The sequence below is a fragment of the Cetorhinus maximus genome, chromosome 20, assembly GCF_964194155.1.
Source record: "Cetorhinus maximus chromosome 20, sCetMax3.hap1.1, whole genome shotgun sequence".
NCBI lineage: Eukaryota > Metazoa > Chordata > Chondrichthyes > Lamniformes > Cetorhinidae > Cetorhinus > Cetorhinus maximus.
Window position 1 is genome coordinate 24,725,775 of NC_135898.1, and position 16,622 is coordinate 24,742,396.

A 16,622-nucleotide genomic window follows, 5' to 3' on the forward strand; every position below is an offset into this window, starting at 1 on the left:
TCTTTCTCTCCACAGACGCTGTCAGACCTGCTGAGTTTTTCCAGCAATTTTTGTTTTTGTTTCAGGTTTCCAGCATCCAGAGTGTTTTGCTTTTACCTTTCTCGCCCTGCCATTGAGCCTGTTTCGGATGCAACTTGCCCTTGGATTTTGATGCACTGGCCAAATCCACCTTGTGAAAAATCCTAACTAACAAGATGTCAAATTGCTCATTTTAAACCTGGGACTGACAGACATTTGTACCAAAGGTAAAGAGGGAAATAGAAATCAAAAAACAAAAAATGCCTGGAAAAACTCAGCAGGTCTGGCAGCATCGGCGGAGAAGAGTACAGTTGACGTTTCGAGTGCTCATGCCCCTTCAACAGAACTAAGTAAAAATAGGAGAGGGGTGAAATATAAGCTGGTTTAAGGGGGAGGTGAGAGAGAAGGGGGGGCGGTGGTTGTTGGGACAAGCAAGCAGTGATAGAAGGAGATAATCAAAAGATGTCACGGACAAAAGAACAAAGAGGTGTTGAAGGTGGTGATATTATCTAAAAGAATGTGCTAATTAAGAATGGATAGCAGGACAAGCAAGGTAGCTCTAGTGGGGGTGGGGTGAAATAAGACTAAAAGGGCATAAAAGGTATAGATAAATGATCGGTGGAATACATTAAAAATAATGGAAATAGGTGGGAAAGAAAAATCTATATAAATTATTGGAAAAAACAAGGAGGGGGAAGAAACGGAAAGGGGGTGGGGATGGAGGAGGGAATTTAAGATCTAAAATTGTTGAACTCAATATTCAGTCCGGAAGGCTGTAAAGTGCCTAGTCGGAAGATGAGGTGCTGTTCCTCCAGTTTGCGTTGAGCTTCACTGGAACAATGCAGCAAGCCAAGGACAGACATGTGGGCAAGAGAGCAGGGTGGAGTATTAAAATGGCAAGCGACAGGGAAGTCTGGGTGATGCTTGCGGACAGACCGAAGGTGTTCTGCAAAGCGGTCACCCAGTCTGCGTTTGGTCTCTCCAATGTAGAGGAAACCGCATTGGGAGCAACGAATGCAGTAGACTAAGTTGAAAGAAATGCAAGTGAAATGCTGCTTCACTTGAAAGGAGTGTTTGGGCCCTTGGACGGTGAGGAGAGAGGAAGTGAAGGGGCAGGTGTTGCATATCTTGCGTTTGCATGGGGAGGTGCCGTAGGAGGGGGTTGAGGAGTAGGGGGTGATGGAGGAGTGGACCAGGGTGTCCCGGAGGGAACGATCCCTACGGAATGCCGCCAGAGGGGGTGAAGGGAAGATGTGTTTGGTGGTGGCATCATGTTGGAGTTGGCGGAAATGGCGGAGGATGATCCTTTGAACGCAGAGGCTGGTGGGGTGAGAAGTGAGGACAAGGGGGACCCTATTATGGTTCTGGGAGGAGAAGGCGTGAGGGCGGATGCGCGGGAGATGGGCCGGACACGGTTGAGGGCCCTGTCAACGACCGTGGGTGGAAAACCTTGGTTAAGAAAGAAGGAGGACATGTCAGAGGAGCTGTTTTTGAAGGTGGCATCATCAGAACAGATGCGACGGAGGCGAAGGAACTGAGAGAATGGGATGGAGTCCTTACAGGAAGCGGGGTGTGAGGAGCTGTAGTCGAGGTAGCTGTGGGAGTCGGTAGGCTTGTAATGGATATTGGTGGACAGTCTATCATCAGAAATTGAGACAGAGAGGTCAAGGAAGGGAAGGGAAGTGTCAGAGATGGACCATGTGAAAATGATGGAGGGGTGGAGATTGGAAGCAAAATTAATAAATGTTTCCAGGTCCCGACGAGAGCATGAAGCAGCACCGAAGCAATCATCGATGTACCAGAAAAAGAGTTGTATGTAATGAGGGAAATAGAGCTGGGAGATCAGCCCTGATGATCGGTTTGCTTGGGAAGGGACAGGACTGAGGGGGGGCTGAAGGGCCTCTTGCTGTTGCCCGGAGGCTGGCGCAACCGCAGCGCGCTGACGTAATGCGGGGACGTCACGAGGGGCGGGTGACGTGAGGGGGGGAGCCTCGCGTGGGGCGGGGTGACGTGAAGGGGGGGGAGCCTCGCGTGGGGCGGGTAAAATGAGGGACGCCTCGGTGGGATGGCTGAGGGGAGGGGGAGTACCCGGATGGCTGAGGGAAGGGGGAGGGGGAGTGCGCGCCTGACGGGGGGGAGGGAGGGCGTGAGTGCGCGGCTGACGGGGGGGGGGGGGGGGGGAGGGAGGGAGGGAGGGCGTGCATGCGTGACTGACGGGGGGCGGTGCGTGCGTGGGAGAGCGTGCGTCGGAGGAGCGAGCGTGGGTGACGGTTAGGGGAGGGCGTGCGCGAGTGACGTGCGTATGTCTGGGAGAGGGGGCGCGCTCCCGTTACGGACGACGCGTGCTCGCTCGTGTTGTATGTGTGTCCCTCCCCTGCGCGGCTGCGTGCGCGTCCCCGCCGCACCTCTTCCCCCCCCCCCGCCCCGCCCCCTCCCCCCCCCCCCCCCCCCCCCCCCCATCCTGATCTCGCGAGGCCGGGGCGCCGCTTGGGCGGAGAGGGAAAGGCTGGCGGCTAAGATGGCGGAGGGCGACAGCGGGAGCGAGCGAGGCGGCGGGGGTGGCAGTGGCGGTGGAGGAGGAGGCGGCAGCGGAGGGGGCGGTGGAGGCGGAGGAGGGGGCGGCCTGCTGGCGCCGCCGCTGCAGCAGCAGCAGCAGGAGACCCAGGAGCTGGCCTCCAAGCGGGTGGACATCCAGAACAAGCGCTTCTACTTGGATGTCAAGCAGAACGCCAAGGGCCGCTTCATCAAGATCGCCGAGGTGGGCGCCGGCGGCAACAAGAGCCGCCTGACCCTTTCCATGGCGGTGGCGGCCGAGTTCCGCGACTACCTGGGCGACTTCATCGAGCACTACGCGCAGCTCGGGCCCTCGGAGTCGGACTCGGCGGGCGGCCTGGGCGCCGAGGAGCCGCGGCGGGCGCTCAAGAGCGAGTTCCTAGTGCGGGAGAACCGCAAGTACTACATGGACCTGAAGGAGAACCAGCGGGGCCGCTTCCTGCGGATCCGCCAGACCCTGAACCGGGGCCCGGGCCTGGGCGGCAGCCAGGGCCAGACCATCGCCCTGCCAGCCCAGGGCCTCATCGAGTTCCGGGACGCGCTGGCCAAGCTCATCGACGACTACGGCGTGGAGGACGAGCCGTGCGGCCAGGCCGAGCTGCCCGAGGGCACCTCCATCACCGTGGACAGCAAGCGCTTCTTCTTCGACGTGGGCTCCAACAAGTACGGCGTCTTCATGCGGGTGAGCGAGGTGGTACAGGAACTCCATCACCATCCCCTATAAGGCCTGGTCCAAGTTCGGCAGCGCCTTCACCAAGTACGCGGAGGAGATGAAGGAAATCCAGGACAAGCACCGGGACAAGATGCTCTTCGAGAGGCGAGCTGACGAGTCAGATGGGGAAGACGTGGACGACGATTGAAGCAGCCAAGAGGGGCCGGGAAGAGGAGAGGAAAAACCAAACCAAATTGGGGAATTTTTTTGAAAAAAAAAAGAAAATAAGAAGAGCAAATTGTGTCGATTGAGAGAGAAGTTTTCCAACACCCCACCCCCATCACCCCACCCCCCAACCTCAAAAAAAAATGTCAAAGTCAAATTTGGTATGTCGATTGTCAAAAGAGGACGTTTCAAAATTTAAAAATCTTCCAGGGAAAAAAAAATTGGATCTTGCAAAGAAGAACACAAAGCATACTTGAGGTTTTTTTTAATAAAAAAATATATAAGAAGTTTTGAATAGTATTTTTTGGGAAACAGTTCCATCAGTGAAATGCATCTTCTTCTGGAGGAGAAAACAACAGCTTGCAAACAAATGTGTGTCGGTGCATACATGTGGAAGCAAGCACCATCAACAGATCAACAGCAAAAAAAGGGGCAATTTCTTCTTGAAGATAAACAGTTTGTTGGCAAAATACACACTGTTATTTGTGGAAAAGCGTCGTTATCACTGAACTATCAATTCAGTTTTTAAAAAAAATTTGGTGGTGTGACAAAAAAAAGAAAAGTTCTTAAATGAAAAGGAAGAAGTAACATAATATGACCTCAACCTGGCGAGAGAAATTACCTGGAGAGACACCATCACGTCACTGAAGCCAGCAACACTTCCAAAAAAAGTTCTTTTCATATATGAAACAAAGTTCTTATGGAAGTTTTTTTTAATTATTTTAAATACTGGACAATCAAGAGTCATTTTTAAAATTTGTTTTCATTCTGAATATTTGAAATATATCTTTGATAAAAATTGTCTTGGTCCTGGTGTAAAAAATGAATATGTTTTTAAATAGAAAAAAATTATGAAGGCTTGACTTATTTAATAGCATAGTCTGCAGTACAGTGCTAGTTCCACATGATATCTACTGCCAGGGTTAGCATGTAAATTGGTGACAACTCATCCATTAGCCAGTAATACTTTTTGATTTGTATTTTGGTTATCTGTAGTGCATTTTTTTTTCCAGTATTTTTGGCAGTGTTACATGTATCTTGTATTACTGTTCCAGTGTAAATCATCAGCAGGGCTCCTGCTAGTGTGAACTTGTTACCCCTGTAGTAGAGACTGCTTGTAACTAGCCCAGGTGCTACTGTGGAAAACCAATGACATGTCGAGCCTTGTAAGGAATACTTGAGTTTCTTTTCTTTATAGATTTTTTTTTTAAAAACAGCAATTCACGACGTACGATCTGACTTTTCCAGACTTGAGAATGTGCATTTGCTTTTAAACAGAATAATTGTATAAAAATTTCACGAAGCCGTCATTTCCCAAGAAACATTATTTATGTCCACAAAATGATTAGGTATTGGACAGACTAAACTAGAACAAAAAATGATTAACCTAGCTAGAGCCGGTGCTTAAAAAGGGTCAGACAGATCTTACGGTTTTTTTCCATTTTAAGTTGTGCAGGAATTTAGGCTTTTTTTTAAAGTATTTATTTATTAGAAGCAGTAATTATATTTTGCAGTATTTTCCCTACAAAAGCTCTGGAGTATTCTATTAGAGTTGATAATGGAGCAATTTGCTGCCTATTCACCCCAAGTTATTGATGAGTTTGAACTATTGTAAACGTTTGTCCCACGTTTTAAGAATTTTGCATTTTGTGTGCATTCACTACAGTCCCCTCGCTAGTTCTTTTTCTGTAAATCTCCTTATTTTAAACTGTTTGACTCCCATGAGTAAGCTCCCTCTTAAAGTTGTGATGTGTTGTCCAATTGCGTTTAGGTTGTTTGGGGTGGGGGGGGTGGGGTTGGGGGCAAGGTGACGGTGAATCATAGCGTAGGACTCAAAGCCAGGTCCTTGACATCACATTCGCAACTGAACAGCTTCCAGTTTGAATGTATTTTGATGTAACTTGACTGCAAGAGGAAACTAAGTAAAGCTTTTATCAGATGGCGGTCAAGGACACCTGGGAGAAACTGCTGAGCAATATATATAATTAAATATATCACTTTAATTCTGGTGGGTAAGTGATTACCCGTGCCAGGCCTGGGTCTGTTACACTTTGTATATTTTGGTTTAGACTGTTGGCTTCATGAGATGAGAAAGCAGGGTGTGCTGTCTGGGTCCAGATTTTAGATTGCCATTAGGATGGGGCAGTTTGCACCTTCTTGCCCTTTGTGATGCAACAAAAATGGTATCTTTATGTCATGGACAGTGGCACCCTTGTTGAGTCTGACCGTCTCCATGCCTGCTGGGAGCTGGCTAAATGTGCGGGAATGGTTTGGCTCTGAGCATAGTAGCTGCTGGTTGGATAAAATGAGTGGGAAGTGCTTTAGGTATAAGGAGGGTTTGGGAATCCAGAGAATCTTCAGTAGGTAATCTATCTTCCTCAGGAGCCTGGTTACTTGTTAAACATGCCCTGCATTCAGCAGGTCATCCACTCATCCAGTATGCAGTGCTAAGTGTCAACTGTCTTTTTGTTTTAAGTATCTTTACTCAAAATGAAAGTATGCAAAGTGAAAGGTCCGAAAGTTTTCCACAGTGAAGAAAGTATTTTCTACAGGCATAGTGCAATAGCCTCATTAATCTCAATCAATTTTGAAATGAACTCGAGTGCTTGCATGTACGGCAGGGCTGTTGTTTCTTGCATTCTTTGTGTCACTTTTGGTTTTGCCTTGTAGTGAAAACATTTTGTTTTAATTCTTCACAGTGGCTGTTGAATTTTAAAAAGGCTTTTGCTAATGTGGGATTTTTTTCTAACCACCTCCTGCTTTTTATAAACAGGTAGTAGGGTATATTTGATACAGATTAATCTAGACTCGTTTTAAGGCCTCGCTGCTTGCTGAACAGTTATTGAGCCACTTGGCTTCTCTTCCCTCCATCATGGCTAATGATTTACAAGGCAGACGAGCGAGCCAGTTTGGTGACATTCCATGTTCTGTTCATTCACGTGAAAGGTGCTGAAAGAACAGAAATAGCCAAAGTATGGAGGAAAGAAAAACCCCTCCCTTGTTTTAGTAGATGCAGATTTAACTGAAGGGAAAAGTTCTTGTTGATTTTTTTCAAAAACAAAAGAGTGCAGTAACTGTTGGAAGTGAAAACTAGGAGTTTTGTGACAGGAGCAGGGGGAACCACAGTGCTGCAATGGTAATGTTGTAATTCCAGTTCTCAGCCTTCGTATAATGCTCCAGATTGTATTGTAGTAGGGAGTTGGCATTCTAATGGCACTGGCGACTTTCTGGTGTTCTTATAGTTTGAAAGTGCTGTTCTGGCCTTGCCATGTACCAAGGCGCCATCTGTGGTGCGTGGGTGCAGAACTCTTTTTGATGCATCTACCCTTCAGACCAAGTTGTTCTGCTTGCCAATCCACAAGCCAGTCACGAGGCACTCCTGTGGGCAGTTCTGTTTGAAGGATACAAAACTTCTCTTTTATTGAGGGAAGTGAGTCCAGAGAGAACCAATTTGATGATTGACTGTGGAAGTTAGATTGTCATAATGGGGGAGGATTGACCAATTCTCATTTGCCCCACTCCTCCAATATGGGCCAGTGTAATGCACGGTTAAGAAAACTAGCTGAACTTCCACAGTCCAAACGTCCAATCAAGTAAACAATTAGATTTGTTTGCCTTAAACTGTGTGGAAACAGAAAGCAGAATGAAGTTATAAATGTCTCACATTAGACAAGCCTTTTCAAAATCCAATTTATGAATTGGGGAAGGGGGGGGTTGTGGGAGGGAGAGAATATGGTGAATTCTGTAGATACATGTACTTCATCCAGCAGTGAAAAGAGAGGTGCAATTTAACTGATTCTATTTCAGAAATACTGTAGCCCTCTTACTGAGAACTGATGTATAGAAAACGAAAAAAAAACTTGTGGGCTCCTGTGGTTATTAATGTGTAACTTACCATGGGATAACGTGTTTTTGAGTGTAAACTGGTTTCAAAAGCAGATCAGAGAGGCTTCCAGCTTCAAGACACCCTCAGTAGCTCCCAGCAATGTGATGGAAGTTGTTGCAGATCTCCCTGATGTCTGCTTTTAATTATGAGTTAACCAGTTAAAAATCTGTAACCTAAACGTTTTATTAATAATGTTCCCCATATTTGTCAAAATAAAATGAAATTGCAGTTCATAACGCAAAATATTGAACATATTAGCTAATCTTGTGACAAACTAACCATTTCAATCGTGCAGCTCAGCTGTACGCTGTGTATTAAAATTTGGACTTTGCACACTAGTGCTATGACAATAGCTCTGATTAGAATGATATAGTTTTCCATGCTCTGATGCACGGTGCATGGGTCACTTTTGTTCACTTTTTTATTTTAATGAGAGTTCTTATCCAGCTTGGTCCGATCAATCACTCGAGTGCCCTGCGTCCATCAGTCTGCTTGGAGGGTGAAGCCCCTCTTTAGTCCTAGTGGTTTGGCTTATCTGGTGATTCTGTCATGCTGCGACCTCGGGTGCTACAGTAATTATCTCTAATTAAGACTGCAGAGCAATCCTTCCATTTCTTTCGAGGATGAAATGGCTGGTCTGGTGTCTTGAGTGAAGAAATAAATGTGGCAGGTTGATGCTAACATCGCAACTCCCATTCAGCTTTCACCTCTGAGCATTTAATTCCATTTTTGCTGCCTGTTGCAAGGAGCTGCGATTTGGAATTCCTAGCACCGTGCTCCCATTGTGACAGTACACCCAATGCCTCAACCTTTTTTTGCCGTAATTGCCGAGCAAGGACACAGACACTTAGCCCAGTGGGCAGACCGCTACCCACAGGCTGAGGGCGTGGCAGGTCACCTTAGAAGTAATCACTAGCACAGTTTATTGGTGCTGCTGAGTGGAGCAATGTTTGATGTCATGATGTCCAGTGATTTCACAATGAAGTAAGCTTTTTCCTACATTTGTCAAAATTGACTGTGAAGTTCCAACCTTGTAGTTTTATGCTGAATTTTGACATATGGAGAGATACGAATATGTGTAAATGATGAAATAGTAGCCTATACTTAAAAGATATAAACTAGACTTGATTTATTCTAGCTATTTTGGTAACTAACTAAAATTGCCATTTTTCTTTGTGTCTCAGTTGAAACAATTTACTATGTTCTGGTTTTGTTTTTATACTTCTCCCTACTTATGCTTTCTCCTTTTCCCTCTTTTCAAATATCTGATAACTAACTCGCTGAGAGCCAAGCAGCCATTTCCCAGATTCCTACCCAGACTGTTCCAGGAAACAGTTGCTGGGAGGTAACGACAGGCCAGTCCTAGTTTGTCTTTCAAGTTCACATATCTTTTCAGGGAGTCGCGATGGGCTTTATGTGGCCTTTCTCGCTGAGAAATTGCCTTAGAACGTTGTGCACGGACCAAGACGCTGCACTGCTTGAGTGAGTCTACTGTTAACTGGACGATGGCAGTTGAGCACTGTAGCTTAGTCCCTGAAAGACCTGAAGCCGACGTTTTGAAGCCCAGTCTCCTCCTCTGGTTGGAGTGGTTGAACTTTTGGAAAGGTTCGTCGTGCATTAGCAACTGTCAACTCTCATCCCCCACAGCAGTTTGATACGTACGCGATCCGTACAAGATGGCGTTCGTCCACTTGTCTGCTGCTGCGTTAAGACTCTGGTATCCGACAGTCTCAGTTTTTGCCGATTGCTCATTGAGGATGCCCGTCCTCAGCATAGTGCTCCAATTCCGGCCCGCTGCATTGATCTATCATAATCATGTTTGCCATAGAAAAATAAAATGGATGCCAGAGTCCAGCAACTGCCTCAACGCTTGGGAGTATTTTCCCATTGATATGGGCACATGCAATCCACCTTTTACCAGCTGATTAAGTAAGCTACCCTGTTCTCTGCCCCCAACCCCCACCTTCGCTGGGATCATTCCTGAATGGTACAAGCACCCAGTGTGCTATTCCTCCGGAAGTAGGAACAGCTCATTTTAAATCATTTATCCGCTTGTATATGGCAACAAAAAAAGCAAGTTGTACGTTAGCATACAGTAAATTGTTAAACAAATTGAGCCTGGTCTCCAGGAACACAGGAGGTCAAGAGGTCCTCAGTGTTGGAGAGCAGCAACTCCACGTAGTGATGGTTGTATCTTAATATCGCGAGTGACACTGCTAGGAAGGGAGGGGCATGTTAGTCATGTAACCAGATCAGGTAACGCTGTTACCTGTTAGCACAGCGTGGCCAGAAACCATTTCAACCTTTAAACATAGTCAGTACAATTCAAGGCTCCGGGTCATCTAATGCCATGCTGGCGTACCATGGCATTCCCAGTTTTCTTGAGCTAACCCACCTGACTTGGTTTTCTAAAGCTGTGTGCCTAGCTACCTCTCTGATTTCTGTTGTATTCCACTTGAAAAAAATGTACAGTCGCATCTGCTTGTATTGTTTTTGCCATGTACATTAAGCTCAGACTGATATGCAGTTAAATTAATGGCAAGATTTGTGAGAAGTCAGTAGTTGCTTGGTGACAAAACAAATGATGAATATTTACATAATATAGTTAAATATGTACTGTGAGTCTTTTATATATAATAGATTTTTAAAGAAATTTGAGTTTGTTACCCACTTCTGATCCATGCGTGACACTGTATCAATGGTCCGTGTGCTTAAAGGTCAAGGAAAAAGATTGAGTATAGCTTTTGGAGAGAAAAAAATTGGTGAGAATAAACCGGACAGTGATGATTGAAAACCCTCGTTTTTTTTCCAAAAAAAAGAGGAACGGTATTGCCTGCTTTTCTGACGATTTGATGTTCAGGTGGGGGGGAAAAACATTCAGCCCTTTTCAAAGTGAGTTGCTAATTTTGATGGTCTGTCAGCAAGTTTGGCTTTTTGTTTCCGCATTTTCGTATCTGCCCATTACTCATTGGTACTCTAGGAGCGAGGGTATCACTGTAGAAGTGCCACAAGTGTTTTGCTGTACTTGTACTCTATCTCTGGGTCTCTATGAGCTGGTCATGTGATGAGAGCTTATCCTTTGGACAGTATGATTCCAAAGTGTCTAGACTCTCAGCCTAGCTCTGGTATGTTATCCTGTAGCGATTCAGTGCTTAATGTTTATTTTATTCAAACGGTTTAACTGTTCAAGTACAGATTGAATTGGTGGTGTTGGCTCATTGAGGTGATTTCAGTTGGGACAATGTTTGAAATGAATTTGGTGCCTAGGGCTTTGGTGGGGAAAAGTCACCTAAGGTTCCCACTCCAGCTCTCTGTCCAGTGATGTCTGGAAGTGAATGGCCTATAGACATTAAGTAGGGATTTGCTGTCACATCCATCGTAGCTTAATATACTGTTAACGTTCACTGCTTGGATTAATGTAGGAGAAATGGGGAATTGAGAGAAAGCAGGAGGGTTCTTGAGGTGCATAGTTAACTTGAGTGAGTGTCTTAAGCAGAAAAGGTTGGGATGCCCAAGGACAGAAAACAAATTTTTTTAAATGGCTGAGAATTGCTCAAAATTCACGAAGGTAGTTATTGTTGCGTGTTAGAGTTCAGACACTGTGCAGCCAAACCACTCGATTGTCACTTCATAGTTTCAGGACACGGTCTTTTCAAAACGTTATACAGACTTCCTTCACCTGGGTCTTGGTGGGCTTTTTCACGATTAAAATGTGTCAGAGCATCATGTTGCATTTGGCCTTGAGGTCAGTCAGATAAATTCATGTTTGCTGTTCACACGATTGAGTTTGATCATTTTTCTGATGGTTGCCGCAATTATTTGACTAATTTTTTTTAAACACCTTTTTTTAAAAACTGAAAGAAGCAAAGCTTTTTACTTGACCTTTAGAATGGGCATTTATCAAAAAAAACGCTAGTTACTATAAAAGATTCTGTGTGCAAATTATTTCAAGAAAACTTTAAACTGCCTTTTGAATTCTAATCAACCCCATGTTATGTTTGCTTGTAATGTTTGAAGTGCCTACTGTGCTGAATGGGAAATTAGGCTTCCATAAAGCTTGGATGCATAGAGGAGTAATATGGCATCTTTCTTTCTGTCAGTCGCTTAGTTCTTGCACCCACTTCAGCTTAATGTAAAGAGATTGCTGCATTGGCATAAGTATTTCTGGATTTGCTGTTCATAGTGTGGTAACTTACTCTAGTATGACTGTAAGCATGAACAGAAGCCTGGTGCAACACAACCATGGGGAGGGGAGGGAGAAGGGCTTGTGGAATTAAGTTTTCCTCTTCCTTGAATTTGGCACATACATCACTTTGGAAAAAACTGCAGCTAATGTAAGTCATTTGAGTAACAAAATGGGAATTTTCCAGACTCGTGTTCTGTGCTAAATGCAGTTTGATGGACCTTCAAATCGATTGGGCAGTCAGCAAGATCTGGCTGCGGTGTCACTGACTGTCCACTTATTTTTCTCGTTTGAGCGTCAAATTGTATTTACAACAGAAGTGGGGAAAAAGAACCTACTGACAGACTGCGAAACATTTTCACCTGACAATGTTTATGCCCTCCCCTACCCCAATTAACACAATTAACAGGCTCCTCCTGACTGCAGGAATTTTTTCAAACACTAATTTGACAACCCTCAGATGAGTTGGAAGCAGCTATTCTCTGACTAGCATTGAGCGCCTTGCACTTTAATATAGCTCGTTTTAGTGTTGCGTCCCTCCCGTGTGCCGCCTACCATGCACCCTGCCTTTGTTTGCAGGGTGACTCAAAGAATGCGTTATGCCAGTTAACGCATCTGTGCACAGACAAACAATAAGAGCACAAGAGGGCAGATTAAAATAGAATTGCCCCCAGGTAGGGTAACTCAGGTGTGCAAGTGAGTAGGCATCGTTTATAATGGGAGATAGAAAAAGTCCTGACGTACGAGCCTGTCTTTCCAAACAAATCTTTATTTTTTTACATGGAGCATTTTTGAATTTGTGCAAAGTAAAATATATTATATTCCACTTAAAATGAAGCATATAAAAAAAGTATCACTGCATTTTTGAGACTTGCAAGAGAATAAACCTACAAGGGACTACCCTTGGTCTCAAAATTTAGCACAGTGCAGCGATCCACGACCATACTGCACAGGGGTCCAGTAGACCAGGGCAGCAGCAGTCTGAGCAACTTTGGTGGGAGGTGGCACAGCTAGCTTGAGTGGTTTGGCCTTTGCAAAGATGCCCTTGTTTAACAAGTGCTGCTTATTTAAACAAAACCCATGTGGTTTTAAAAATTGAGTCCCATTTTATTCCTCCCTCCTGAAGTGGGAGTAAGATCCCATATCGCTTTAGATGACAATTTTGACCAATTCTGATACTGATATCAGGTCTTCACTTATTGTGCTCTTTTTGTTACAATGGGTTTAAAGTAAAGGAGTGAGTGCTACCAAATTAAGCCTGTGACTTTCCAAAACAAAAAAATACTTTTCCTGCTGTGGTTTTAATGTGTTGCCTCATTAAAGAAAATCCTAAAATGAGCAGTGACTTGCTGTTTGTAAAGTGTATCTGAAGCGTATTGTGCATGACGTTGCATGGGGAGTGCACAGATATTAATTCTGAGTTTGCACGCTGGTGTAAATGAGTGCTGCCTGTTGAACAGTGTGCAGTATTTATTCTCTAACTCAAGTTTTTGTTAACAATGATCCACCTTTATTTGTTACTAATAAAACCGGCATTGCAAAGGAAATGTTTCATTTTAAGCGAGCGTTATGCTAAAGCCATTTCATTGGGCTTGGTGATGATGTGCCTGTATGGGACGCCCTATCAAATTCACCATTAGTTTACCACACACACCTCTCTCAACTTGGCTTGGCACTTAATGAAGTAATACTGAATTAGTCATCTCCGATATGACCATCATCCAAAGTTTGTGTTCCTTTGAATCCACTGCCTGAACGCAATGCAGGAGCCTCATATTCATGCACTGATCACAGAGTGGTTGGCGGGAGATTTGTGGCTTTTCTGTACAATAAGTATTCTTTCTGTGTGAAATGGCGATATCAGCAGGTTCGCAAGAACGTGTCTGTCATGCCAACTGGCCTGGGGTGTCCAAACTGTGGTCTGGCCTGCCTAGTCCAGGCACCAAAGTCCTGTATGTGCACTTCTGCTTCTCACTCACTGGTCCTGTCTAAATGATGCGAGGCTGGAGCCTGTAAAAAGAGTTGTTCTTTAATGCTGTTGCCTAACTGGTGGATAAATATTTTAAGCCAAACCTGTTGGTAGAAATGGCTCAACACATATGCAATCAATGGGGAGCATTATTTTAAAGTAAGTGGCTTGTGAGGCTCCCCAGGAGGCATCTAAGTGGTCCCTGAAGATTAAGACACTTGCATTGTTCAATCGCTCAGATCCCCATAGCAATACATGTACTTCTTCCATCTCTACTTGGTGTTGCATCAAATTGAGGGAACAGATAGCGCAGTGTCACGTAGATTCTGGATTCTACAAAATTGAAGGCCCACAAATGCAACTTTCATCTAATATGCCACAAGTTGCTATTTATTAATCATATATATTGTTTGTACCTAATCTCACTATCAGCCTGCAGCAAAGCCTGGAGAAGGGGAGAGCTGCATTTTATAGATGACAGCAAAAAAATAACTGGTTTGGTGCAGTCTTTATAGATGAAAAAATACAATGTGCATATAGGCCAAATCGAGCTGCTAAAACTGGTTAATTCAAGCTTTTATAGGGGATTTCTTCAGGAGATTTCCCTTTTCAGTTTGTGCTAAAACATTCAATTGCGGCCTGCTCTCAGTTCTCACGTCTCAAAATGTAAATGACATCGCCGGCCCCTTAAACGTGGTACTTCAGAAAGTTGAAGGGCAGCGCCTTGCTGGCCTAGTTGATTTATCCACTGCCCGGAGTGCCACTGAGCCAAAAAAACACAGGTCTGGTTCACCCCTGGTTTCCCCTGAGCCAGTCTCAATTGGAGTGCTACAATTGGCCACACCAACATCTAATTCCTACGTAGTGACTTGAAAGTGTGTTTTTGTGGGAGGATGAGGAGAGAGGTGAGTTTGGGTGTGATTTCGCCTTGGGGTGGAATACGCTGCTTGCCTTCACTGTGGAGGGTCAGGCAGCGTGGTCACGTGGGTGAGATACTGAGTGGCTGCTTCCACCAAATCATGGAAGGGCAGCACCTTCAGGAGGGGAGAAAACTGACAAAAAAAAAGCAGACTTAGTTTTGGTGAATGGTTAAGGATTGCAGACAGGGTTGGATATTAGTCTAATGCCTCAGCTACCCTTAATAATTTTGCAGACGTTGAAGTTTGTTCATCCTTATGTTTAAAGCTGATGAGCTGTAAACACCAACATTCGACGATTACAGAGATCGAGGGCAGGTTACAGTTACATTTTAATGGTTAAAATGCAGATTTCTGGTTGCTGATAGCTTAATTCTGAAGCGGCGCACCATGTCCTGGATTAGGCTGCTAAACAAGGAGGGCAGAGGAGTGCTAAAAGCTGAAATGAGAAGCCAACAAGCATCAATCTGAGGGGCAAGCTGTAAATACAGCTCTGCATTTGGGCAATTTCAATTCTCAATTAGCAGGAGGCTCCTCGCTTCAGAGTGATATCTAAATAAAAAGATAAAATCTTCGCTGTAATGCCACGGCTGTGTTTGTTCCCATCAGCAGGGCTGCTGTTAATTAGATGAACGTTAAGCACAGCCATTCACAAGCAGCTGAAAAAGTGGAGCTGCATTTTCTATATTTAGCACTGTGCTATGACAAAAACGCTGGAGCCTGGTCTGCCTCTAGCAGCGAGTGTGTCTGAGTGTAACATGGCTGTGTGCAGCTACCTCTGCTGATTCTGAGTTTCTCTGCCTGCTTTCACTGTCCCTCTGAAGGAAATACTGGGTGCAGCATGCCAAATAAAACACTTGCGTTTTCAGAGAGGATTCTTTGACTCAATGCATTTACACCAGTAACATATTTAAAGAATTCGCCTTCCCCCTTGGAGATATCAATGTCTTGCCCAGGTACAGTTACAGGAGTGGGGTTCCAGGAGCTTTGAATGTAGGGCCCCATATCTGGATGGCAAATACCCTTTGTACCTTTGTCAGGGTTACTAATCATAATATCGTGATTTTTTTAATTGAGCAATATGGGTGATATTTCTGAAATAAAATGGAATTAATTTACTTTAACTCTGAAATATTTTGCATTGTTTCCTTGCTCACACTTAAGTACTAAAAATAAAAAGCTATCAGTGTTCCCAGGCTCTGGCATCTATCTGGCTTTCACTTCCAAATGACTGTTCGAATGTGTAAATAAATAATCTGTTTTTGGGGATGTAGATTGATAGATAAATATTGGCCATGTCACTGGGGAAAACTTAGCCGCCCTTCAAAATAGTGCCATGGGAGCTTTTCTGTTAGCTGAGTGGGCAGACAGCAGGACCTTGGTTTAATGTTTCATTCCAAACACAGCACCTCCAACGGTGCAGTCCTGCCTCAGTACTGGCACTGAACGGTCAGCCTAGATTTCTAGGCCCAAGTCCTGGATTGGGACTTAAACTTACAACCTTGTGACTCGGGTGTATGAATGCTACCCATTGAGACACAGCTTCAACTGTTTATCCACCATACAATTCTCCCAGCAATGTTTGCTTTTCGAAAAGATAGTTTTATCTTCTTCAGCTGTACATCATTTCCATAATATACCGCATGCTCCAGTGCACAAAGTTAGTGCTGGGGCGTGTAGCTTTTTTCATTCATTCATGGGATGTGAGCATCACTGGCTAGGCTAGCACTTGTTCCCCATCCGTAATTGCCCTTGAGAACCTCACCACCACCTTGAACTGCCGCAGTCCACGTGGTGTAGGTACACCCACAGTGCTGTTAGGGAGGGAGTTCCAGGATTTTGACCCAGCAACAGTGAAGGAATGGCGATATATTTCCAAGTCAGGATGGCATGTGGCTTGGAGGGGAGTTTTCAGATGGTGATGTTCCCATGTGTCTGCTGCCCCTGCCCTAGGTGGTAGAGTTCTCATGATTTACATTTACAGCCCAGGGATGGTGTACTGCACTGTGGCTGTCAGTTGCATCAGTGTCCATTGGGCTTTTTAGTTAACTGTTGTCAGGGATAAAATGCCTTAGGAGGGTTGCTGGATGATCTGTTGTAGGTACAGGAGCTTAGACAAGCAGCATTAATAGAGGCTTGTGTACTGCTGAACCTGCTGCCTTTGCAGTCACTAATCTGCCACCTGCACTATCTGTGCTACAGTGCTGAATATTCTCTGC

At 44.8% G+C, this 16,622-nt stretch overlaps 1 protein-coding gene across 1 annotated transcript; it reads left to right on the top strand.

Annotated features, from left to right (window-relative positions):
- The first annotated feature begins 2,521 nt into the window (after positions 1–2,521).
- On the top strand, positions 2,522–15,599 carry LOC144694975 (transcriptional regulator protein Pur-beta-like). The gene is given in 2 exon segments (XM_078565796.1): positions 2,522–3,264; positions 3,266–15,599. Coding segments are annotated over 2 exon segments (894 nt in total). The 5' UTR covers positions 2,522–2,536; the 3' UTR covers positions 3,432–15,599.
- The last annotated feature ends 1,023 nt before the right edge of the window (positions 15,600–16,622 follow it).